At 38.1% G+C, this 27,101-nt stretch overlaps 1 protein-coding gene across 3 annotated transcripts in view; it reads right to left on the bottom strand.

Annotated features, from left to right (window-relative positions):
* Positions 1–10,322: 10,322 nt before the first annotated feature.
* LOC122554401 (DEP domain-containing protein 1A-like) overlaps positions 10,323–27,101 on the bottom strand; it is a 28,472-nt gene continuing 11,693 nt past the window's right edge. Inside the window, exons 4-12 of one of the 3 annotated variants that reach the window (XM_043699366.1) lie at positions 26,654–26,775; positions 25,142–25,272; positions 24,465–24,512; positions 21,940–22,080; positions 20,576–21,640; positions 19,914–20,086; positions 16,583–16,759; positions 16,254–16,435; positions 10,323–10,798 (exon numbers count right to left, since the gene is read on the bottom strand). In XM_043699366.1, the coding sequence (XP_043555301.1) occupies positions 10,696–10,798; positions 16,254–16,435; positions 16,583–16,759; positions 19,914–20,086; positions 20,576–21,640; positions 21,940–22,080; positions 24,465–24,512; positions 25,142–25,272; positions 26,654–26,775 (2,142 nt within the window). In that variant the 3' untranslated portion in view covers positions 10,323–10,695. Of the gene's footprint in view, positions 10,799–16,249; positions 16,436–16,582; positions 16,760–19,913; positions 20,087–20,575; positions 21,641–21,939; positions 22,081–24,464; positions 24,513–25,141; positions 25,273–26,653; positions 26,776–27,101 lie in introns of all 3 variants that reach the window. The other 2 variants (XM_043699365.1, XM_043699367.1) reach the window with 2 other exon arrangements.

Here is a 27,101-nt window from a genome sequence, read left to right as displayed (position 1 = left end):
GAGAGGGAGCTCAGCGCAGAGGGGAGGAGAGGGAGCTCAGCGCAGAGGGGAGAGAGGGAGCTCGGCGCAGAGGGGGGGAGAGGGAGCTCAGCGCAGAGGGGAGGAGAGGGAGCTCAGCGCAGAGGGGAGGAGAGGGAGCTCAGCGCAGAGGGGAGGAGAGGGAGCTCAGCGCAGAGGGGAGAGAGGGAGTTTAGTGGTCATGTTAGCAAATTATGCCCAGCATCAGAAGATGGCATGAGGATTGGTGACTTCAGCATTGACTGGCTCCAGCATTACAGCAGTGACAGGATGGCACTAAGGGAACGTTGATCGTGGCGATAATCTCACATTGGGTGTGCCCGGTGGGCAATTACGATTGTGAATCGGCCCAGCTGCAAATGATGGCACCTGAATATCAATGACTTTAACATTAATAGTGTAACGAGGTGGTAGTGATTCTGAACCGGCTGAGAACGTCTATGTAGATGGACTTCTATTTAAACCATATATTTTCATTTTCTATTATTCTTAAATTATCAAAATGGCACTAAATTATGGCAAGTTAAAGCTTTTCACTGCATTTTGTATTTCACTCTAAAGTACACATGACAATAAGTCATTCATATTCAGTGCATGCACCATTTGAAGAGTAGGAAATTATCCCAGTTTCCTGTTGTCTGTTCACCCACGCCAGCTCCAGCATAAAAACAGATTAACTGCTTATCCATCTCATTTGTTATTGCATTTAATTATGTAACAGTGACAAATACAAAAGCACTTTATTGATTTTTAAGCACATTGAAGCATTCTGAAAAAATATTGGCTGTTTTCATTTATCTATAATACCACATTTAACAGAGTTAAACAGAGAGAATGCAACAGAATTTCTCTCTCTCCATAGATGTCATCAGTAATGCCGAATATTCCAGCCTTTTCTGTTCTGATTTCAGATTTACAGCAGCTACTGCAAATATTTCACTTTTGTTCACTGAGAAATTTCTCAGAAAAGTTTCAAAATACCTAAGTGTATTAAGCAGTAAATTGATCTGGCATTAAAAATGGTCAACTTCAAATTAGATCACTCAGTCTTTCAAATGGCGATATATAGGTATTTTATAAATTGTTACCATTGCCCAGTTAATAATAACAGGCATTGTAATTGATCAAATCATTGGAATTTTAAATTAATTTTATGTAATGGACTGTTTTCTAACAAAACCTTAACCACATGCCTCATAGTAACTACTACTAAAGTACTCACAACATAATAACTATCAACATCTATTCCAAGTCTCCTATCCAGTGTAATTAATCCCAAACTAAATAGCTGAAAGCAAACAATTGATGGAAAGTAATAAAATATTCTTTTATCTCAAATCATACATGAAAAACAAAATTCTGCAGCAGCATTTTATCTACTTGTTCCCTTCACAATCCCTGAGATTGTACCTTTCCAAACAATGGATTAGAAATTACAGTAGGGATATCTCAAGGGAACTATAATTTTGCCTTTAGATATTCCTGTTGCACAGCAAAAAATCAAAACTAGAAAGATTGAGAAGTGATTCAAGTTTCTTTCAACTACACAGTTTTTGACCTCTGTCACATCACTTCCAATGATAAACTGCCCTCCAGGTAATGTCTTCTCTAGTGTTCATTGCGGAGCATTTTCCTTGGCCCCTAGATCAAATCTTAATGGAGGAGCTGATCGATGTTGTACAATCTAGTACATGTAGAAAAGTTCAAGGTGATCAGGACTATCAGCATGGTTTCATAAAAGGGAAAAAGTGCTCAACTTTCAGAAGCGTATGGAGAAGGGGAGTCTTTAGACATACTATACTTGGATTTCCAGAATACATTTGATAAGGTGCCACAAAGGAAAAATAAATGCTCATAAAAGCATGGACAGAAGATAGATTAGGTGGCAGAAAATAGTGAATGCATAAATGGATCATTGGCTAAATGGCATGTGATGACAGGGGGTCAACTGTACACAATGACTTGGATAATAGGAACAGTACAAATTTTGCAGATGGCACAAAGGTAAGTAAGAAGGTATGTCATGAAGCCAACATAAGGAAGTTGCAGTCATAGCTTGAACAAGTAGGCAAAGACCTGTCAGATGGAATAGTGTGGGAAAATGTGATATTTTTCAATGGGTGGCACCTTACTCTAAATGTGTGTCCTTTGGTTCTAGACTGCCCCATAAAGGGGAAAGAAAGTTCTGAGTACACTTTACCAATCTCCCTAAAAATCTTGTGTGTTTCAATAAGGTTTCCTCTCATTCTTTCAAACTCTAATCCTACTCAATCCCTCCTAATAAGAAAGAGCCCTCCGTACCCAGAATCAATTTAATGAACCTTCTCTGGATTGCCTCCAACGGCAATACATCACTCCTGACATAAGGGGTGGGGTATGGTCTGGCAAGGCCTACCTTTTTAGTACTCCAATCACTTTGAAATAAAAGCTCCATTTGTCTTCCTATTACCCAGTGAATTCAGATACTAGCTTAGATGACAGAAATGAACATACTATCACAAAGTATAGCTCACAAAATATAGAACATACTATCACAATAGATATTTTAAATAACTGTGAACAAAGCAGCAATTCTTTTTGGACACTACTAGTCACAGGTCACCATTCTAAACCATGCTGCCTTTATTCCAGCATTGCCTTCTACTAACTCGACAATCCTCTAACCATGCTAATATAGTACTGCCAATACAATGGGCTCTTATCCTATTTAGGAGCCTTACGGATTGTAGTTATCAAACACCTTTTGGAAATTCAAATACATCTACTGTTTCCCTTTATCTGTCCTGCTTGTTCCTACTTTGAGTAACTCAAACAAATTTGGCCAGTGTTTTCCCTTCATCAATCCATGCTTACTCTACTTGATTGTATTATGCTCCATTATCACATGCTTTACAATAGATCCTCACACTTTCCCACAATGTAGTCCATCTGCCCCTTCTTTGCCTATTCTCCTAACCGTCCAAATCCTTCTGCAGTGTCTCCACCTCCTCAATGCTCCCTGTTCCTCTAGCTATCTTTGTATCATCTAAAAACCTTGCCAGAACGCCCTCCATTCCTTCACCTAGATTGTTAATGTATAAAGTGAAAAGTTGTGATCTGAACACTGAGCCTTGTAGAATACCACTTGGCATGGGTTATTTTCTAAATGGGGAGAAAATTCAGAAATCTGAACTGCAGAGACACTTGGGAGTTCTAGTCCAGACTTCTTTCAAGGGAAACTTGCAGGTTGAGTTAGTAGTTAGGAAGGCAAATGCAATGTTGGCATTTATTTTGAGAGGACTTGAATATAAAAGCAGAGATGTACTTCTGAGGCTCTAGTCAGACCACATTTGGAATATCGTGCACAGATTTGGGCCCCATATCTTAGTAAGGACGTCCTGGTCCTTGTGCATGTGCAGAGGAGATCTACGAGAGTGGTGCCAGGAACGAAAAGCTGAACATAAGGAACGTTTAAGGACTCTGGATCTATACTCAATGAAGTTTAGAAGGATGAGGGGGGAACCTAACCGAAACTTACAGAATACTGAATGGCCTGTGCAGAGTGGCTGTTGGGAAGATGTTTCCATTGGTAGGAGACACCCAGACGCAAGTGGACAATCTTAGAGTATAGGGAATTTGAATCGAATTGAATTTATTGTCACTTGTACCAAGGCACGGTGAAAAGCTTTGTTTTACGAGAAATGCAGGCAGATCACAGCGTTAAGTAGCATAAATAAGTAAATAATAGGTAAGCAGTGGCAAAAACAAAACCACAGGTACAGGCGAATATTAAGAGTTTGAGAGTCCATTCAGTATTCTAACAACAGTAGCATACAAACTGTTAGGAAACTGGCTAGCACGTGCATTCAGGCTTCCTGTACCTTCTCCCTTATGGTAGATGTTGTAGACAAGCATTGCCAAGGTGGTTTGGATCTTTGAGAATGCTAGCGGCCTTTCCTTGACAGTGGGCTTGGTAGATGAATTCTATAGATGGAAGGTTGGCCTTTGTGATTGTCCAGGCTGAGTTCACCACCCTCTGTAACTGTCTCCGATCTTGAATGGTACAGTTGCCATACCAGGTAGTGATACATCCAGACAGCATACTCTCAATGCACACTTATAAAAGTTAGCGAGGGAATTTGCCATCATGCCAAATTTCCTCAGCTGCGTGAGGAAGGAGAGATGCTATCGGGCCTTTGTAACCAGTGCATCCACACGAACAGTCCAAGAAAGCTTACTGTGGATGACCACTCCCAGGAGCTTAACACTCTCCACTTGTTTCACCTCTGTACTGTGTGTGTGGGTGTGGTGTGGGGGTGGGGCATGAGTAAACTCCCGCCAAAAGTCAATACACAGCAATAAGTTCTTAGTTTTGCCAGCATTGAGAGCTGGGTTTTTCTCAGTGCACCATTTTTCCAGGTCTTCCACCTCCTGTTAGTAATCTGTTTTGTCACCATCTGAGGTCATTGAGTATATTTATGACTACGTTAGATAGGTTCTCGAGTATGACGAGGATCAAGGATTACAGGGAGAAAATGGGAGAATGGAATTGAGAAACCTATCAGCCATGACTGGATGGCAGAGCAGACTCTATGGGCTGAATGGTCTAATTTCTGCTCCTAAGTCTTATGACATGGAAAAGATATTTCCTCATGGGTCAATCCAGAGCTAGGGGTGACTGCTTTGAAATTAGTGATCGGCCTTTTAGGAAAGAGATGAACAGAATGTTTTCTCTCTTTGAGAGAGTTTGGCAAGTTTGGAACTTGTTGCCAAGACAACAAATGGAGGTGAAGTAGTTTACTCCACATTCCTTTCAAGTCATTATGTTCAAGTAAGAACATAACTAGGTGCGAGAAAAAATTAAAATGACTGTAATGTGAAACCTTTTCACACCATTTGTGGGTGATAAGTATATTGAACAACAGCCTAAACTGATACTGAAGCCTTAAAAGCATTTCCCAGGTTGCCACAGGAAGCAATTAAGGGTGGTGGATTATTGTTTGACATTTGAACACAAGCTCAACATAAAGACACATTCCATAGAAGCCTTCAATGATGTTGTGATTTTCAGGAACATAACTACCATATTAAATCAAAGACTACCGTACCTTCGAAGATATGACTACATTTGCAGAAAGACCGCACTCAGTGCCAAGAAATAGCACCCAATACACTCTGTCAATGTCTCTATTACTAGGCATTAAAAGGCACAGGCAAGCCCTTCATTTAACTCAAATATATTAGTTTAGAAAATTCAAATCTACTTTCCTAAAGATTGTCAACTGCTAAAGTCAAACTTCTCTCTCAGATTGTAAATTTTTATTCTACAAAAAGCACCTGAACAAGAGGCTCCTATTGATGACAAAAATGACCATTTTCACCAGGGCCAGTGATTCAGTTCATTCTTTGAAATGGCATAACTGCAGGAATTATGTCGTGAGTAAATTTATTTTTTCCAGACATTGTCAACCATCCGTATAAACTTAAAATAAGCAGAATTGACTGATCTATAGAATCCCACAAAATTTCACATCCTGCAAAATTGTAGCCTTGATCATCTTGCTTTAAGTTTAAATAAAAGTGACAAGTGCTGAGTAAAATGGTTTTAAAATCTTCAAAACAAAAAAATTGTACAATTGGGACATGGCAATTACATGATGAAATTTTAATCAAGCAGAATTAAATTCAATTTCTAGGTGGCTTGATTTATTTGGCACATTGTTGAACCATATCTGTACAAGTGAATATTCTGTTCGACAACTAGACAGAGAAAGTGAAAAGTATGCATGCTCCCTGATAAATATAGCGTACTACCATGATTTACTAAGCAATCATGGCTAAGATATATAATTTTACAACAGTTCAGTTCACAATTTTTATATAGTAAAGATTATACACAATTTTGAAAAATACTGCAAAATAAAATGAAGACTCCAATTTAATCTGTTTTCATTTGTCGTAAATAGACTTTTGAACATTATATAAATATATAAATAACAGGAAATACATTTTCTAAGACTTCATGATTAAAATACAAGACAAGACATGCACAAGGCATATTTGAACACATAACACATGCCATACACATTTCATAGTAAGCTTTACACATGTTCTTTTTAGCCTACATTTAACAGAGGAGCAATTCCTGCCCAATGTCAACTGCAATTACTTATAAAGCAAAGTTGACTTCACACAATCAGGTACACAGCCTTTATACTTAATTCCACATGCTATAAATTAGGTAGGCAAGGGGACAACTGAAGAGATGCATTTTATAAACAACATTCTGGCCTTTAAATGCACTTGTGGGATTTGTACAAACTAATATGTTATTAGAAGGCTAGGATTATTCTTTTAAAAAAAAACTTGTTTGACAAAAGTACATAGTACTCAAAAGAATGTCACTTCTAAGAATGGTTTGCTTATGTGTTACTACATAAGCCAAAATACCAAATTACTTCAAGGGGCAGAAATTGTACTTAGACAATAAATTTAATGAGTTTTTGTAAGGCAAAGACCTACATTCTTTAGGATATTGGGCAGATGAGAATAGTTCTATGAAACAGTGAGCCCTTTTGAATCAAGGAGATCTAGGAACATCTACAAAGAGATGCACCAGCACTCAATATAGTTAACATTCCACTTCATGCATCACCACAATACATAATCATAATACTGTCATGTTTGTCTAGATTAAGCAGTGATGGATGAAAGCAACAAGAAAGTGCAATCCTGATATATTTGCTATCGGAAGACTATCTAAGGAAATGTCAATCCTATGTTTCAGATGATTTTTTTTTAAACCCATGTTAGAGGTCACCCAGGATAGGCTCAAGTTTGCTTAAATTGATAACCAACTTTCTTATGCATTAAACTGAATGCAAACATTTGGAGCTGCAAAATGCTGTTCAGGAATCTCTCAAACTTGCTGCAGTCACAAAAATTAAAGAGATTGTGGAAGGTTATGTCTTGGTGTGTACACATGCCTGGTATTTGGTAGAAAACAGAAAATATACCAGCTAGCGAACTCAGCTAACCTATTGTTTCAAGAAACAAAACTGAGGGGTTTTGGGAGGTTTCCTTGCCTTCGATTTCTTCAAATGCCCAAATCAGATTACAGTCCTGCGTAGGAAGGCATGCACTACAAATTCTGACTTCATTCTTCAGTAAAGATCTTCCTTTACAGATGACCAATGCTAAATCAGCTGCTTCAGCCTTCCTAATCGACCCCATGTAAGATGCCTTAATGTTTGCATGATTTAACAAAAAAAATATTTTTGGATTTTCTCACTATACACGAGGCAGATCTGTGTAATTTGATGAAATCCCACATTGCACTCAAATGTAGGTCTTAAAGTATTTATTTCAGAATAGAATAGTTGGGAAATGTAGATCAAGATTCAGCTGAAAGTTAATGAATATTTTATTAGGCGGTAAGTGTTTTAATGTCAAAACGCGTGGTGCTGGAAAAGCATAGCCGGTCAGGCAGCATCCAAGGTGCAGGAGACGTTGAGCATAAGCTCTTCATCAGGAAAGATTTTAATGTAATTATTAGAGAAAAAGCAGAGAAATTGCTCTGACTGGAGAGGAGTGTACCCTGCAACTTTTCTCATTACATACAAATAACTCGAGCTTGTGTAGCATGCAATTTCTAAGTTTGGAGATAATGAATAAAGAGAGACAGGATAGTCTTTACAGGAGTTTACAGACTGGCAAAGTGGGAAAACATGTAAATGTAACTTAATGCACGTTAATGTTCCAATTTAAAAGGAACATGCAGAAGTACCAATTAAATAATACAATTGAGAGAATAGTTGTAGATTTACAAACCTTTGAAGATGTCAGGATGTTGATAAAGTGTTTTCTTTAAACTTTCTTAACTTGGCTTTGTAAATAGGGCAGATACGGATTAAATACAAAAGCAAGGGAACTGAGGCTGAAGTTATATAAATCACTGGTTAGATCTCTATGTACAATTAATTCCACATTAGGAAAGATAAAAAGGTCTCAGACAGTATAGAAGTGATGTACCAAAATGGTAGCAGGAATGTGGTAGTTCAGTCGTGTGGAAAGAGTGGAGAAGTTGGAATTGTTTGTCCCTGAAGTTCTATTAGAACAAGTTGTGGAAATACTGTTCCTAGCAAGTGGATCAGTAAATAGATTTAAAACAATTGGAAGACTAAGGAGAAATAATTCCATTTCACACAAAAGAGTTGTTAAGATTGGAACACTACCTTAAGAGGTGGTAGAAATCCATTTCAACTAAGAATTCAGATGCCTTTTCAAAATTCTCAGCTTCCAGAGTTAGGAGTAGAATCCTGAGTGAGAGAAACTAAACCGGACAGTTAGTTCAAAAACCAATACTTGATTGACAGCATTTCACAGCAAACTTTGCTTTAACCAGCACCTTATCAACTAACACTATAAACTGGCAAAAGTTATAACTCAAGTATCAAAGTTGACTGTATTGTCCATTTATTACAGTTTATTTACCTCATTGTAATATACTTGTTCAAACAAATAGCCACACGAAATATCAAGTTGATTCAACTGAGTAAATTTCTTCTCGAATACAGTGATCTACCACGATGTCGGAGTAGTCAGTTGAGGGTGAGAGTGAGAAGGCTCTCTCAGTAGTTTTATTGAAGGCCAAAGTGTAAATAAACTATAATAATTGGACAATACAGTATTTAAGTGATGCATGTTGTAAATGAAGTATAATAATATAGTCCCCTACATCATGTTTCTATTACTTCGTATATGTTTTTACATTGATTGTGGACTTCTTGATCATCTGAAATATTTGATCAACTGGCACACTCCTGGGCCCATAGGTGCCAGTTAGTAAAATGTTTGCTATACAATGTGAGATCAAGATACAGTACTGTGGAGGAGCACAGAAGGTGCCATATCTCTTAGCACTCAACTTGTCTTTTGCTGCTATTGATAGATTGCTCAGGCACTTATGTTGCAGACTCAGATCTGCATCATTTACAAATAAAAAAAATGATTTTTTAATTTGCAAACTTTGCTAGTTCTCAATTCCCTTTAAAGTTTTCCCCAACTCAACAAATCTGAACAATCCTTTAATGCCTAATAGACAAGAATTAGAGATTTAGAAACTTAAAGATGGTGATCAAAGCAATTTATCTATCTGCATTTTTTTTTGGAAATTTGTTTTAATAAGAAACTAACATTTGATGCTACTGGCTTATCATAAAGTTAACGGCATCAAAGAATATTTTACATTTAAACCAGAAAGACCTTTAAGTTGAATAAATAATTCTAAGTGCCCATAGCACATCTAGGCTTTGCCATATGAAGTGAGAAAACCTTATGCAGAATACAGTAACAATTCTATGTATTAATAAACACTTATGCATGGATAACTTCACATTCCGGCAAGCCCATTTTTCTGGCAGATCTCAGGCTTAAACCATAACCATTATCACCTCAAGAGAGGGCTAGAATAGGCTAATGCATTGATGTAAATGTTTACTAGCATAAACGAAAACTACTCTCTAAAAGTTTGCAATTGCTGGAAACCCAAAACAAATACAAGTACTCAGAAGTATCTGTAAAGGGAAGGGAGGTTGTCAGAAAAAAAAATTTAACCAAATATTGACCTAACATCATTTATGCTTGATCCATTGAGCACATGACTAGACTGAGTTAAATATTTTCACCTCTATTACTTGATTAGCATTTTAAAAAGTAATGGCTTTCAATAAAACTGTTAGATTAAGGCTGCACGGTGGCTCAGTGGTTAGCATTGCTACCTCAGTAACAGAGACCCAGGTTTGATACCAACCCCCCAACCCTGGGCGACTTGTCTGTGTGGAGTTTACACATTCTACCAGTGTTTGTGTGGGTTTCCTACCACAAACCAAAAGGTGTGCAGGTTAGGCGTATTGACCACAGAAAATGGAGAGTTACAGGTATAGCATAGCAGGTGGATCTGGGAGGGATGATCTTTGGAGAGATGGTGTGGACTCAACAGGCTGAATAGCCTGCTTCCACACTGTAGGGGTACTATGATTACGACCCAAGGAAGAACAGACTATTTTTTCATGAAGATAACAATCCAGACTCAGGATTTCTTTTTAAAAAACGGACGGCTTGTTAACTTTGAGCTTGGCAGATTTCAAGACTAGCGGATGCATTTTTAAACGTGAAATGAGAGAGATTTAAAATCGATGAGAGAGGCAAATTTTTTGTTTAAAAACAGATGGCGGTTTGGATGTGGAACAAACTTCCTGAGGAAGTGGTGGATGCAGGTATAGTTATCACATTTAAAAGACATTTGGATAAGTCCATGAATAGGAAAGGTATGGAGGAATGTGGGCCAGAAGCAGGCAGTTGGGATAGTTTAGTTCGGGATTATGGTCAACATGGACTGTTTGGATTGAAGGAACTATTTCCATGCTATGCGGTGCGAACTCAAGAGCTGCATGATTGCAATTAATACCAGTATGGTTTGGTATGCATTCTACTAAATGCCTTCTTCACTTTTTGTCACCATTAAAGCATGTTGCTAAACATACAAACAGATGACTCATAGGAAACCTTCCCTGAAAGTTTCACTTCACAGAGCAAGATCATGAAAGATTTCAGCAAATATCTATAAAATCTGATCTTTTATTCAGTATCTCAGTCTCTGCATTTTCTGAAGACTTTTAAGTGGTCTTTTCATTGTAATTAACATCGGTTGCTTGATCTTGGGCTTATCCTGGAAAAGCTTGGCCTCGCTGTCAGTTGTGGGGAAGCGGTTTTGATACATTTCTGGATATTCTCTTTGGAACTGAAGGAGAAAGAGAATTGGTAAATATTTCTATTAATCCAAGTTATTTCTTGTTAAGAAACATTTAAATAAGATTTTCCCCAATCTAGGAAAATTTAACATCAGCACAATCATAATATTATTGTATTAGCACATAATACTGGGGATCCTTAAAAACCGAACTTTCCTGGTTTTAATCTGTAGCATGAGATTTCGTTTAACAGCTATTACAACACTTAACTTCGCAACATTCTAGCTTATGAAAACAGAGGTCACAATGCCATTGCTGCTCATTCAATGATTTAGCTGGTGCCAAATGTACCCTATTTCAGTGTATCATTTTCAAAAATTAGTATTTCTTTAGAAAAATAATTTTCAGAGGAAGTCAGACAAGGGGACAATGATCATCCAACATCATGGAGTGGCCATCCCATTGCAATTGACCAAAAGGGTTCAGATAATTGCTTGACAGTGCAAGCTACAAGCCCCTAGATATATGGCTCACAAGAGTGCCAGGCTCGGGGTAGGAGTACGCAGGACAGGAGGAAGATCACAAGGGCCGAGGAAGTTACAGAAACCAAATTTGCACGAGAAAAGCCATGCAATGACCAAGAATAAAAAGCAGACCTGGGGCAGAAGGGAGTTCCTCAGTGAGCACTTTTCATCAGCAGACCTTGCAGGCAGGAGAAAGGGAGGACTGCAGATGCTGGAGATCAGAGTCGAGAGTGTGGTACTGGAAAAGCACAGCAGGTCAGGCAGCATCCGAGGAGCAGGAGAATTGATGGAAGGTCTTATGCCCAAAACTCCTCACCACATTCCAGACCTTGAAGGCAGCAGTCATCATTGAGCTTGGGGGACTGCCCAGTCTTCACCAGACAGATGCAAGATGGGCCAGAAGGAGAAAAAGACCATGGAGAGAGTTCCCCAATACCTTTTCCCAAAGAGTGGAACACTGCCCCTAACCACTTTAACGAAACTAAAATATTCCACACTTAGTGAACCACCTCCAATTGTCATTGTTGCAATACTTTATCTAATTAAAGAAGGCATCATATTTAAAAATAAGCCATCAGAAAATTACTTACACAATCGACTGACTATACAAAAAGGTGATGATGAACCCTTAAAAGCAACAGTATTCAAACGATATAAAAAAAAATTCACTGTCAGATGACTCTCCCCATTTCAGCAATACACAAGTTCCTATTCTAAACTAGACACATGGGATTCAAATGTTAAATATTCTTGTTGGGCAGAAAATGGGAAACAGCAGGTTGACTACCCATCTTACATCCTGTCCAATTTCCTTTCTATTTTAGTCGGCAGAAGAGAAATATGGAAGGATTATTTATAAGTTAGCCAACCATTCAGTGAAGATAACTGACAACTTCAAGTCAAAGCCCCTGCATGTATCATCTATGGCAGGTAAGTTTAAGAGAACATTGTCCCAGCACAAAAGGAAATTCATTTTCAGGCTCGCACACTAAATGCCTCAACATAGCCTTTGCATTAGATACCAAGAAAGTACTTGATAAATGAAAAGTACCTGTTCGAAACCAAAAATTTGTATTTACTCAAATTTCTATTTTTCGGTGGGGGGGGAAAGAGATGACATTGGAAGGCTGTTAAAAAGGCACAAGATTTTTGGTTTTATGAATATATAGAGAGGTATAGAGCAGAAAGGCAGGCAGTTGTGTGTGGTCTTCATACAGCAGTGGTGTGCCCCAGGTGGCGCATTGCACCCACTGAGGGTGGATTATTAGAATTGTACCAGCTAGGAAAAAAACCCAGTTTCTCCCAAGTAGTAACGTTGTGGATGAAAGCACAGGTGCAAGAACAGGACCAGTTTGAATGCCATCAACAGTATAAAGGGGATCAAGGAATTCAGGAACCTCCACCTCCACCTCCACCTCCACCTCGAACTAGTGTGACCCAATAGTTACAATATACTCAACTGAAATGAAGACTCAGGAAGAATGGCAAGAATGCTCACATCATGCACGACAGGGATGTGTAAAAAGCAGGAGAGCGTGGACAGGGAGGATTAGAAATATTGTCATCATAGAGATTCAGTAATTAGGGGAAGTGACAACATTCACTGCAGTAGTACCCAGCAGTGCACAACTATGTTATTGTCTCCCTCCAAAAGTAAAGGACACCTGAACAACTGGAAGAGAACTTTTGATTGGAATAAGGAAGTTCCAGCTGTCATGATCTAGGTCAGGACCAAGGACAAGGACGACAAAGGAATTGTTGTTAAAGAAATAGTGGCAAGTTAGAAACTTTTTTTTTAAAAAAAGCACTTCATGGTGGGTAATCTGTGATTACAATACAAGTTTAAAGCTAAATGTCACAAACACACATTAAGAGAGAGTCAAGATGGCAGAAAAACAAATGGGGAAAGGACGGCTTCCAGTTCAGGGCACAGTTAATAGCACAGAAAAGAGCAACTGAACAAGAATGAGGCTGCATCATATTCTTCCAACCAAAACATCACTTACACACAATTTCACTTGTCATCTCTCTACCCATTCCAACTTGTAGAACTTAAGAACATTGACACCATCCTCATTCTAGTTTACAATGCTTCCAAGTTTCATAGCAATTTTTAAAATTGTGCCTTTTACTCCAAGTTCTGGATCATTAAATGTACACCAGGAAATGTAAAGGTCCCAACACAGACAGTAGGGAACTCCAGTACAAGATCTTCCTCCAACCCAAAAAACATTCAACTATTTGTCTATCACTCAGCCAATTTTGAATCCATATTGCCACATCCCTTTTATTCCATGAGATCTAATCTTGCTTGCAAGTCTGTTGAGTAATACAGAATCACATGCCTTCTGGACTAATTTAAGTTTCTGGCAACTTGGCAACTCAAGACGTTGAGGAGGGGGAATTAAGCTTTAATAATGTCTTTGAATGTCAAGGGGAGGTAATAAAATTATCTTTTTAAAGAGATATCTATTGTTTGGCACTCAAATGGCAAGTGACATTTGTGCCACACCTCAGTTCAAGCCAGAATATAGTCCAAATACTGCTGCATATCAAGCATGGAATATGCCACTAATCAAAGAATTCTGAATTGAAAACTGCAAATATCCTTACTGAAGTAATGGAATTAAAGCAAATTGCCTGTACAGCAAAGTAGGCATACCTTCTGATCAACTATTGTCCTCCCTCAGCTAATTAACTGGTACTCCTCCACATTGAATACTATTTGGAGGGAGCAAAGGTGGCAGAAGGACAGAATGTACTTTTGGAGATGTCCATTATCCATCACAAGAGTGACTCAGTTGCACCACTACTGACCAAGCTAACAGCCATTAAAGGACATGTTTACCAGCCAGGCATGCAGGTGGTAATCCAAAAGCAGAAACCTACTAGACCTTGCTCTTAATCTACTGAGAAAGATGTATTTGACTATGACAGTTTAAGAGTGATAACCACACAGGTTTTCACAAGGAGTAAACACTTCAGTTTGAAGAGTCAAATTAACCTCTCTCCCCACAGATACTACCAGATATGTTGAGTTTCTCCAGCACTTTCTGCTTTTAATTCAGCTTTCTAACATCCACAGTTGTTTATTTTGATACCCTTTATCCAATTGTGTGCCATTAAGATCATGTTAAATGTAGATGTTGAATAGATCTTTCAGCTCAGCACAGGGTATCCACGAGGCTCTGCAGGCCTTCAGGAGTAGAACTGTATTTAAACTCATGTCTTGGCACATCCATCACTCTATCATTACCACCAAGCCAAGAAGTCAACCCTGGTACAAAAAAAGTGCAGATGAACATACCCGGAGCAGCATCAGCATGCATAAAAATGGAAATGTCAAATATAACACAGGACTGCTGATATGTTCACCAGCAGAAGCAGCAAGTGATAGACAAGAGCAAAGGAATCCCATGACAAACAGATACAAACCAAGTTCTAGTCTTGCCATGTCCAGTCACAAATATAGTGTTCAATTAACCAGAGGCAACAGACTATCTCCACCCTGAGGTAATGGAGAAGCTCAGCAAAAGACAAGTCTGAAACACTTACAGCATCTTCAGTATAAAAAAATGGAATGGTTGATCCATCACTGCTTCTTAACAAAGTTCCCAACATCACAAATAGCAGTATTCAGACATTCAAACTTATTCCACATGGTATCAATAAATAGTTGATATACTGGATACCCCAAATGCTGTGTGCGCTGACATCCTGGCAATAGCACTAAAGAATTGTGCTCCAAATCATGTTTACTTAAGAATTCAGCATGCAAACTGGCATATATTTGACAAAAATGGAAAATTGCCCAGGAATGCCCTATTCACAAAATGCAGAACAAATCCAATTTAGCCAATTATTGTTGAATGGAGATGGCTCCAAAGTTCTGGGAAAGTGTCTTTGACAGTGCTATCAAGCTGCAGTTACATAGTAATAAACAAAACACTGATCCTCTATCCAGGTTCTGCCACATAGGCATTCAACGCTTGACTTCATTACAGCCTTAGTTCAAAACAGGGACAAAGGATATGGGGAATTGAGAAGGAATTGAAGCTGAAAGCAAAAGATCAGCTATAATTATAATGAATAACAAAGCAGGCTCAAATGGTTGTATGGTCTACTCCTGTTCCTATTTATGTTTTTATTGTGAAATGGTTTGATACAATAGATGGAAAATGCTTCCACTTTTTGGAGTGACCAGAACTGGAGGCTATAAATAGAAGCCACTAAAATTCAACTGATAACTAGGAGAACCTTCTGTACTAGACACATGATGGGAAGACAAAGTGTGCCACTGAAAGGAACAGTTGTACTAAATTCAGAAAGACACCTAAAAGGGAAAGCTAGGCAAAGCACACTAAGAGGAAAGAAATACAAGAATAGACCGATGGGGTCAGAATAACAAGGAGATGATGTTTGAGGGGAACAAAATCATTACAGACACAATGGGCCAAATGGTCAGTTTACTTCAATATGGCAAGCAACTAAAATTTATTGAAAGACAGCAAAACAGAGAATCTTTGCAAACTGACATTTGAACAATGAATAAGAATAATCTATGTGGTGTGCTGCATCTTTTCCAAGGTACTAACGTGGACGACTCAAGGTACTGAAATACAATTCCTCAATTGTTTGTAATTGGTGCAATTACACATGCAAAATGAAGGAATTAGAACACATTTTTCTTTGGAGTGGTTCTGATTTGTGAAAGCATAATTTTAAATAATTCTGAAATCAAAGCTAAATAAATTTGAAATTAGAATTTCCTTGCAGAGATGATTTGAAGCATTTATGCAATAGAACAAAGTTGAATTGACATTCAGATGGAATTAAGGAACTATCTTTTTATCAAAAGGATGGTACAGCTTACTTAGTCACTTCTTAAAAGTGCTTTAGATAAGTTGTACAATCAATTATACTTGCTCACAAAAATAAAAGCAAAAAAGGTCAGAAAGAGGTAGTTCCTTTGCATACTTGCTTAAGTTTTTTCCTTTTGTCTTTAATAGACATCTTTTTATCTTCTACAATATTTTCCAGCAACTCAGCTATGGCAATCTGAGATACAGAAACCTTTTGCTCTTCAAATTCTTTGGTGCTTATCTGTTTACAGAATGTATACATTGGCACCTCAGCATTCATGTTTGTGCATGGATATGTAATCTGAAAAATAAAGTACAAAATTAATACACAGTACTCAAAATGCTGGAAGTACAATAGATTAAGATTCATATCATTACTGTGTTGCATAAAGTTGAGGCATTTTCTAGCACATCCTTACAAAATAATTACCAACAGACATATGTATACCTGGACTTTTTGGAGAAGACGGATGTGGTTGTCAACAGCATTCTGCAAATAAGGTGGTACCTGCAGAATTTCTTGATGGTGGTCCAATATAAAGGAAACAAGTCTTGTGCCTAGTAATTCATCAAGGTCAGCTTCGTTTTCGCAACGTAGTATACAACGTGAAAAGGTCTGAACCACCTATTTAGCAAACCAAGATTTGCAGTCAAAGAATAGCGAGCCAATTCTTATCTTTAAGACTATAAGACATAAGAGCAGAAATTAGGCCATTCAGCCCATGGAGTCTGCTCCGCTATTCAATCATGGCTGATAAGTTTCTCAACCCCATTCTCCCACTTTTTCCGTGTAACCCTTGATACTCAAGAGCCTATCTATTGCAGTCTTAGATATACTCAAATGACCGAGCTCCCACAGCCTTGAGGCAGTGAATTCCATAGGTTCAGCAATGTCTGGCTGAAGAAGTTTATCTCCATTCTAAAAGGTGTTCCCTTTACTCAAAGGCTGTGTACTCAGGTCCTAGTCTTTCCTACCAATGGAAACATATACTCTGTCCAGGCCATTCAGTATTGTGTATGTTTTAATTAGGTCCCCCTCATCTTTCTAAACTCCATCGAATATAGACCCAGAGTCCTCAAACGTTCCTTATAAAACGTTAAGCTTTTCATTCATGGGACCATTCTCGTCAACCTCCTCCACAGCCGCCAATACATCCTTCCTGAGATATGGGGCCCAAACATGTGCAAAATGTTCCAAATGTAGTCTGACCACAGCCTTAAAGAGCCTCAAAAGTATATCCCTGCTTTTATATTCAAGTCCTCTCAAAATAAATGCCATCATTGCATTTGTCTTCCTAAAGACTGACTCAACCAGAGAGTTTCCCTTGAGAGAATCCTGGGCTAGTTCTCCCATGTCTCTCTGCAATTAAGACTTCTGAATTTTCTCCCCATTTAGAAAATAGCCAATGCCCCTTTTTCCCTATCAAAGTACATGACCTCACACTTTCTCACATTGTACTCCATCTGACCCTTCTTTGCCGATTCTCCTAACCTGTCCAAATCCTTCTGCAGCCTCCCAGCCTCTTCAATGCTACCTGTCCCTCTACCTATCTTTGCATTGTCTGCAAACTTGGTCAGAACGCCCTCAGTTCCTTCATCTAGATTGCTAATGCATAGTGTAAATGTTGTGCCCCCATCACAGAGTCTTGCGGAACACCACTTGTCACTGGCTGCCATCCTGAGAAAGATCTTTTTATCCCCAATCTCTGCTGTCTGCCAGACAGCCACGTTTCTATCCATGTGAACACCTTACCTTTGACACCATGGGCCCTTAGCTTACTCGTTTTCTCCTTTTTGTTTCAGTGTTTCTCCCTGAAGACAAACTTATTATAGTGTCAGGTCACCTGTTTAATCACTGAAATGACCTTTTTTTAAAGCAACAGTGGTTCTCATAGTATTTCTCATTATGTTCTCATCAGGTTATTTGACTCAAGACATTGGTAGTCATAGGGTAAGTACTACATTCAGATCTGGTATGTCCACACCATGAATAGTCACAAACACAAGTTCTGGCTGATTTACTGTTCACATGCAGAATGTAAACAATTGTCCCATTCTTAGCTGTGCCAATGCCCATTAGTATCAAAAGATTCCTAAAAAATATAGAAAGATGAGAAAAACAAAATTGAGGTGGCAAATAGGAAAGACCACTTTCACTTGTGGGTGAATCATAAATTGAAATTTATGCTAGAAAGAAAAAGGAGATTTTAGAATAACTTTGACAAGGGTTATTTCAATATGAATTTTAATCATCTATTGAAACTGAAAAAAAAAGTGAGATTTCTAAGCTCTCTTGAAATGGAGTAAAAATTATTACAAGTGAATAATGTGGGCGGCATGGTGGCACAGTGGTTAGCACTGCTGCCTCACAGCGCCAGAGACCCGGGTTCAATTCCCGACTCAGGCGACTGACTGTGTGGAGTTTGCACATTCTCCCCGTGTCTGCGTGGGTTTCCTTCGGGTGCTCCGGTTTCCTCCCACAGTCCAAAGATGTGCAGGTCAGGTGAATTGGCCATGCTAAATTGCCCGTAGTGTTAGGTTAAAGGGGTAAATGTAGGGGTATGGGTGGGTTGCGCTTCGGCAGGTCGGTGTGGACTTGTTGGGCCGAAGGGCCTGTTTCCACATTAAGTAATCTAATCTAATCTGAATAATTAATGAAGTGAGTGAAACTTTTAGTAATTTGAAAACACTCAAGCTCTTCTTCCAAATCCCTTTAGCTAACACCCTTAAACACCAGCCCCTTTTCCTTCAGTTTATTCACGTATAGTCCCTTTTTCCAACCTCCCATAATCACCAGGCAGACACTGGTTTGTGTACTATCACAAAGAAAAGTCAAGAAGCTGGTCCAATTTTATCAGAAAGGCAGACTCTAAAGCAATGTTCCATTTGCACAAAAATGATATATAGGTCTGCAAGCTCATGGGGCTTCATAGAACAGCTTCACCTTTTGTGGTGTAAAATTATGTCCCAATACATGTGTGAATCATAATGTAACACATGTATTGGGCCAAGCAGTGGAATGTGGTGAAACGGTTAAAAATTATGTCCCAATACATGTGTGAATCTAACCGGAATGGAGGTGTTGCTTAGTCCCGTGTGAATCTTATTACACACCTCCCCGTGTGAATCTTCTTATCTGTATGTAACCAGAATGGAATGTGTTTTTTAGCCTTGCTCTGCTGTTCACATGAATGTTTATATCTGGAAAAGAGTATATCAGCTGGAAAAGTCTCCAGTTCGGTGAGTCTGCTCCGGGGTTACGTTTAACCGCCGAGCGTGGGTTGTTGGCAACCGCTCTACGAGAACTGACGGCTCCCAGTTCCGGTAACATGTAGAGTGAGTATAAGCCAGACCCGTTGGAAGATGAGACCTGGTTGTGGCGACGCTGCGGGGAATAAAATGCTCATATTCTAGCAGACTCGCCTCTTGGTCGTTTGTTCTGTGTCAGACTACTCTCCTACGAACCTGACCTTGAGAATTTTTTAAAACACCTTTGCATGCCACATGTGTTGATTTAGTGATTGTACTGATTTGTGACAACACATTCACTGCTTGTCCTTTCCAAAAACCTTCCAGCAAGCTGTCTGTGCCCCACTGGCCCCTGTAGAACCAGGCCATCACTGAAGCTGGCGGTGATTCACTGCAACCAGCAGGACCTCAGGCTGTGCTACACCCTCCTCATTAAGTCACCATTTGGCCCCAATTTGAAAGAATCAGAATTCATATGGATTCAGCATGGCATATTATACCAAGTCAATAGAATGAACATTGCCACATACCAACATTCTTGTTCCCATGGCTTCATGAAGTTGTGGCATATCAACATTCTGACTGATGCGAGATATCATGCGCATAAGTAGTTGCAGTTTTCTACGATTAGGTGGAGGCAAGAAGAGACAACAGATCTGAAGGGCTTCTATGGCAATCCGCTCCAGCTGAGGTTGTAGCAAACCTGTCATAAGGGCATTAAATCAGGTTTGACTACATTTTTTTCTGATCTTCATTTAATGCATAAACTGTAAAATGCATACTTTTTAAAAATGCGCAGCTAACTTGTTCCAAAGTAAAAACAGAGTGCACAGGTTCAAAGTTTGATATAAAAAAAACCAGAGAAGACAGTTTTTAACAATAATTGACACTGAGTATTACTAAATTCTTAATATGGAAGCATCAAATCTCCTTCTATCCAGCCAGTATACAGCAACAATTTTAGGGTTGTAGCTAATACAAAACCACTATCAATAATACTAGACTCAATCTTATAACCCAATTATTTTATAAAAATACAGCAGCACCTGTTGTTCAAATTTTCTGTTTATATCCAGTGAAATACTTCCATTACATTTTACAAATTTAGCTACGTTTAACTTATTTTTTCCAAATACACAAACAAAAACATGCAAGCCAAGACCAACAACAATGCATGCAATATTTATCTTACTTTGTGTTCCATTTAAATATCCAGCAAATGTTGAGTGACAACCAGTTGAAGCATGTTCAGATCCATCCACAGCATGTTTGTTATAATGGGACACAAGAGCCCCGTCTATAGCTGGATATTCACTGCCCACTGCAGCAGCTAAGCTGAATAAGCTTGGTCGCCTGAATCCTAGTGGAGCTGAAAAATCAGGTTTCATAGTAACTTCAGCAGCTGGAGCATTTATATTGAAGTGGCTGCCTTTATTGTTGAATATTTTATTTTTACTGGCTGTATTTAACTCACTGGAGTTCATTTTAGAGAAGTGGTGTAAACTCCATGATTGTACGTTTTGATTTCGTTGGTCCTGACCATAAATTGGGTTTTGGCTGGATACATTGCTTGACTCTCTGAGCAATTCTTGATTTGTACAATTAGTCCAAGGTTCCTTACCAGATTCAGTCAAGGTCCACGCTGAGCTACACCTAGACGTCGAGTTAGAAATTTGTTGTCTGCCACTCTCCAAATAGAGATTTGACATAGACTCTGCTCTTGGTCTACTCTTTGTAAGTGATCGTGAAACCTGACTATGGGACTGTTTGTGACTGTTTTGAAGTTTTGCTTCATTTAGATCAGAGTGACAATGTTGTTTGTGCAGTATATCTCCACTTGAAAAATTCAAAACGTTTCCTACTGAGTAGCAACTAGACTGGATGGAAGAATGTGGTATGTGATCGTTCTTTAAATTAGTCAGATTCTGACAGCTGCCTCCTGTTAGGTGCTCTTTGAAAACAGCTTTTCCGTAGTTTTTCACATTCTGGTTTAGATGTCTAACACATCCTTTTTGATTGATGTTTTGTTCAGATGTATATTCCATTTCCTCTTGTAGTTGTTCTGGTTGAAACAAAGGGTTATTTTCTTCTGAAACGTCTTTGCGAATTAAGCTTAGTAATAGGCACTCTGTTGATTTGAAAGAGTGTGTATGTCTATTCAAATGCTGTGATTTTGCTGGCTGTGGGCAATAGAGCTCATCCAAATTCTTGCGCTTTCCTTGCGATCTGTTTGAGACCATGATGTAGCCACACAAAACTAGCAGAAAACCAAAACACGTTTAGATACACTGAATGCAAATGAACAGCAAACATTAGCAATGAGCTCAGCAAGGACAAAATATAAGACTCACTGCAAAGTGTGTTAGTAACATTGAAAACACAGACTGTAAAATACATGCAGCAACAGTTACTAATGGGCATAATTAACTTTAATGCTTATATCCCTTCGGAAAAGCACTTGTAAAAACTATAGGTCAAAGCAAGCATCAAGTATCATAAAAAATCAGATTCACAGCTGGTAGAATCTTTCCATTATTCTTGTTTCCATGTACCTACCCAATATATTAACAAAGAGTTCATAAAATTCAAATGTAAGTAGAGGTTCAGGAAGGTTCATAAAGTAGTCTGCAACTGTTTTGAATACATCTCGCTCAAAACCAGGATAACTTGGCTGGGTCAGGTCATTGTTCCGGGGCCCTGCAAAAACATAACATCACTAATATTAACAAAAATACAGGGGGAAGCAATAATGAAGTTCAGACAAACTACCAGGACCTGTATAAAACTAAGTAGAATAAGTTCAAAACATTTCCAACTAAAATTTTTAAATTGTTACAAATGTCTCATTGGTATTATTCTCACCATATTCAGCAAATGGTGGATAGAAGCCTTGCTATAGGATTTGAGCATATCGCCTATGCTGACATTTCAGTTCAGCTCTTCCACCAGAGGGCACGCAACAGTATTTTCAGATAGATATTCTTATGTCTCAATTTACAATGAATAATAGAAAAAGCAAAAAACTATTACTGGCAGATTCCCTGCGAGGTTTCTTAAGGTAAATCAGCAAATTCAATATTTTGTACCAAAGGATATTTGGATTACATTGGAGTTAACACTAATTTAAAGTGAAACCAAAAGAGAAAATGCTGGAAAATCTCAGTAGGTCTGCCAGCATCTGTAAGGAGAGAAAAGAGCTGACGTTTTGAGTCTAATTGATCCTTTGTCAAAGCTTAAATAAAGGGGAGAAATAGGGAGGTATTTATACGAGGCTGAGAGAAGGTGAGTCATGGCTCCAGAAGCAAAAGGTAACAATAAAGAGGTGATAATGACAGTGCATAGAGAGATTATAGGGAGATTAGGAGCTGTGAATGACCAAGGCTGAAGTCAGTGCTGTGTGAGAAAATATGTGGGGGGTGGGGGGTGGGGGATGGGGGAGGGGGAGGGTGATTGTCTCTCTTTCTCTCGCTCCCACTCTCTTATCACCTTTTTTCTCCTTTTCCCCCTTTACTACCCTTCTCCCCTGTTTTCCATTTTGCCTCTGCCGCACCCAGTTAGACTTGAAACGTCAGCTCTTCTCTCCTTACAGATGCTGCCAGACATGCTGAGATTTTCCAGCATTTTCTCTTTTGGTTTCAGATTCCAGCATCCGCAGTAATTTGCTTTTATCCACTAATTTAAAGTAATTCAACTCAAATCCACTTTCTATTTAAAAAAATGCAGTCATAGATTTATCTCTACTGATGTTTTGGGATTAAAGTTTGCAAATCCACCCTTTATTCTTTTGAAATACAATTGACTGTTCTATTCTACATCCATTACTTTATTCATACAGTTAATATCAATTCCTCATTATATAGCATCTTGCTGTATATTCTAAAGATGGTCATCTGAAGTTAGATTACTGTTTCATGGTGTGAAACATGTAATTCCAGGAATGGGTGTGGAGGCAAGAAGTCTGTGCAAATTTCAATGCATGCCATCTTGCCCCTATCCTATTTGTATCAGGGATCACCACTTGTATGAGGATTACCAAATTTTAGGAACTTAAAAGGGTTAGATGGGATCAGTTTATTCTCCCCCAAACTCCAAAGCCCTGTCAGAAAACAATTTTTTCTTGTTTCATTATTTTCTCTATGCTCTTAATTCCTGCTCCTCTTTCCAGCTGCACTTTTCACCTTTCACCTGTCCACAGGTATTTCTGGGGTCTGATAGTAGCCCCATTATCCTTTGACCCTTCACTATAGAGAGAGATTGTAACCAGAGATCTTTAGAGTGTTAAAATGGCCTATATTACTTCGCTATATGTTGGGACTCCAGATAATCTAAAAAAATGTGCTCGAGATTAAGAACAAAAGGATTACAGAGACAATTATACCCTTGAATTCAATTGCAAAAAATTAACATATACTAATTAAGAGGAATAGTTATCTAAAACAGAATTATTATTATTGATTAGAATGACTGTAGAATGACTAGAATCATACATAGAGGAGAAAGTGAGGACTGCAGATGCTGGAGATCAGAGCGGAAAATGTGTTGCTGGAAAGGGCTTATGCCCGAAACGTCGATTCTCCTGTTCCTTGGATGCTGCCTGACCTGCTGCGCTTTTCCAGCAACACATTTTCAGTTAGAACCATACATAGAATGACTATAATAAATCACTACATATGTATGCCTATCTAATTGTAATATATGGTTTGTGCGAAGGCTCATACATAACATCAGGTCTGATTGCACCTTGGACTAGAATTTCTCCTTACAAAATGGCTCATGCCAGATTTGTGCACATCAATTACCTTCCCTTATCAAAGGTTCCTGGTATTTTAGTGGCCTCTTTCAATGCTTAGAGGTTCAATGAATAAACAGTTTTGACTGAGGACATTACATTATTCCTTACATTATATTGCTTTATTACGTGGTTGTTGCTTTACTACTTTTCCAATACAACACATGGAGAGTCTAAAACTCTATTGCAAAAAAAAACTGCACTGATATTTTCACTGCGATACAATGACATCAGCTACCTCTAGTTATTTGAATCCATTAACCAGTTATTTCATTGTATGTTGACAACTTACAGTTTGCTAGACATTTCATAGCAGATAGTACCCAATGAGGCAGGTCCTCTATAAAACAAAAAGAGAAATGTTTGAGGAAGAAATTCTATGTACTAAGGAAGTGTTGAAAACTTCAAAATTATTAGATTAACTTTCATTGGCTACCCATGATTCAGTGCATTGAAGCTACCAAAATTTTATAAATTACCAAACCTAATTTAATTCAGAGGGGGAGAGAAGAGAAGAAAGAAAAAGAAACAATTTTATACTTAGCCAGGAGTTAGAGCAAGTTTTCATCCTGTAATTTCCTGGTAAGCATCCAAGACCAGCTTGGAGATATCAAGAATTCTAGATGGCATCTAAACTGCCCAAGGGAAGTTTCAACTTGCTGAATAATTATCACATAACCTGCATTATGAAGCATTCAGAACAAGCGCAGTCTCAGCCAGACAAGACAATCTGGCCCTACCTATAATGGATAATTCACTAAAACAAGTATCCTATACTGCATAAACAACTGTTATCAAATGTATTGTACAGATAAGACATTAATCAAACCACCACATTCAATGCCCAGTAATAAATGAATGTAAAAATAAAAGATTTCTACAAACAGATGCATCGTGGAACAAGTAGCCTGTCTCCAATTTCTATTTGACAATATTATATACTGTTAGAAAGATAAGAGGTAGTCTCACCCGACTTGTCTTGTAATATTACAACTCCATGTTTACTGACATTATGTACATTGTACAAAATGTACTGTGGGATAACTTGAGAGAAATCGAGCACATCATTTAATGCAGCCAAACCCAAGATCTTCTGTAGGCTGGAATAAACACCACAATATAGAATGACCAATATTCAAAAGCAAATTCAAGCCTTTTTATTGTCAAAGAAGAACAGGCTGTAATTTGTTTTTTTATCAGCAAATTACTAATCAGCAAGAGTTAAAATTATCTAGAGAAAATTTTATTTGACTAGTAACTGGTCAAAATTACGAAACCTACTCAAAATTTAAATTTTTTAAAAAATAACTGCATCAAGCACTCATCCCTTTAGCTTTGTTGGGTTTTTCCATCTTGAAGTTCAGCATTGTACAGCTTTCTCTAACAGCCCTACTAACAAAAGATCACAAATGAATTTGGAATGCATTTTTTGAATACAATACAAAATGTCAATCAGATTGTAGATGCCCATTTGTATCACACATGGGGATTAAAGACAGGGCAATTTAAAGGACAGTGCCTGTGTTCTGACAGACCCATTTGCTTACTGCCAATTCCAATTATTAGACCAGCCAGGAGATCTTTTTCCATTTTAATACATTTTGTTTTAGCCACAAATCACATCAAATGTTTAATAACTTAAGATGTATCGCAAATGTTAGCCAATACGAATAATGGAGAAATAGAATAACAAGAGTCACTCAAGGTTATCACATGTCAAACTTTCTGCATAGCCAAAGTCAATTGGAAGGATGTCTCAAGCCCAATCTTTTGGAAACTTAAAATTGGAGAATTATATTAAAAAAGGTACAAATGAGCAAAGCACAGATGTAACGTTCCAGTATGTACATGAAAACTTCCCTTGAATGTACCTTTCATTATTGAGAGAAAATAAAGTAATAGAGAAAAATGAAATTTGTAAAATTTCGCACAGAAATCAGACATTTCAGTAAAATTTGAATAATGGATTTGGAATGGTCTTTCAGATGGAATTAGACCCGATTCCAAAGCATTGGCAAGTTTATAAATAAAAATCAGTAGCAAAGTTAGATTAAAGTTATTGATAGATGAAAGGACACAATTATGGAAAAATATTCCAGTGAGAACACAAATTACACCAGATTCCATGAAGTCAATATTAGGAAGATGGTGAAACTTGACCGGCTGGAATTAGTCCATTCTAGATAACACTTATATTTCTCTTAATTAAGATGGTATGCGCTGTTGGGGTGGGGTAGGAGAATCAAAGAGAACAACTTGCAACAGAAAAGGAGAAAACAAGTAAATTTTGATAAGAGTTGGATTTTTTTTAAAACATGGAAAAGGTTTAGAGGTGGAGAACCACTATTATTGACAAAAGTCTTCTGAGTATAAATTTCAAGCATATGAGCAGTTGATAGTTGGGTGGGATGTCAAGATCCACCTCTTCTGCAGTTCATTGTCATTGTACTTATCTCAATTTTAAAAAAACAACACACTTACTGGTTAAGTGCAACTTCTCTCCAAGTTTCTTCAATGTCAGTTTGTGTAACTTGTCTGACATGTATTTTTGGTTCCTCAGAAATGACCTCTGGCATCTCTTTATCTGTTTCTTCTGCATTCACCTTGTAAGAATTATACAAATTTGACAGAAAATAAAATTAACAACTTCATCATAACCTTTGAACTGGTTTCTAAAGAAAGTTAGAACAGGAAAACGCAGGCCAAATGATGGTCTACTTATCAAAAATGTAGAGAGCTGACTTGGTATACTAAAGAGTGTAGTAGTGCAATCGCCACTTTAGATAGCGCAGCCACTTGGGCAAACAGGAAACTGAATTATTTTATCTAGATGTGCAACAAATTTGTACAAACATTTATTTGATACTAAAACGATTTCCCATGGGTTACAGAGAGGGGAGGAAGGGGAGAGAGGGGAGGAAGGGGAGAG

Source organism: Chiloscyllium plagiosum, chromosome 11 (genome assembly GCF_004010195.1).
Source record: "Chiloscyllium plagiosum isolate BGI_BamShark_2017 chromosome 11, ASM401019v2, whole genome shotgun sequence".
NCBI lineage: Eukaryota > Metazoa > Chordata > Chondrichthyes > Orectolobiformes > Hemiscylliidae > Chiloscyllium > Chiloscyllium plagiosum.
This window is presented reverse-complemented; position numbering and strand designations above follow the sequence as displayed.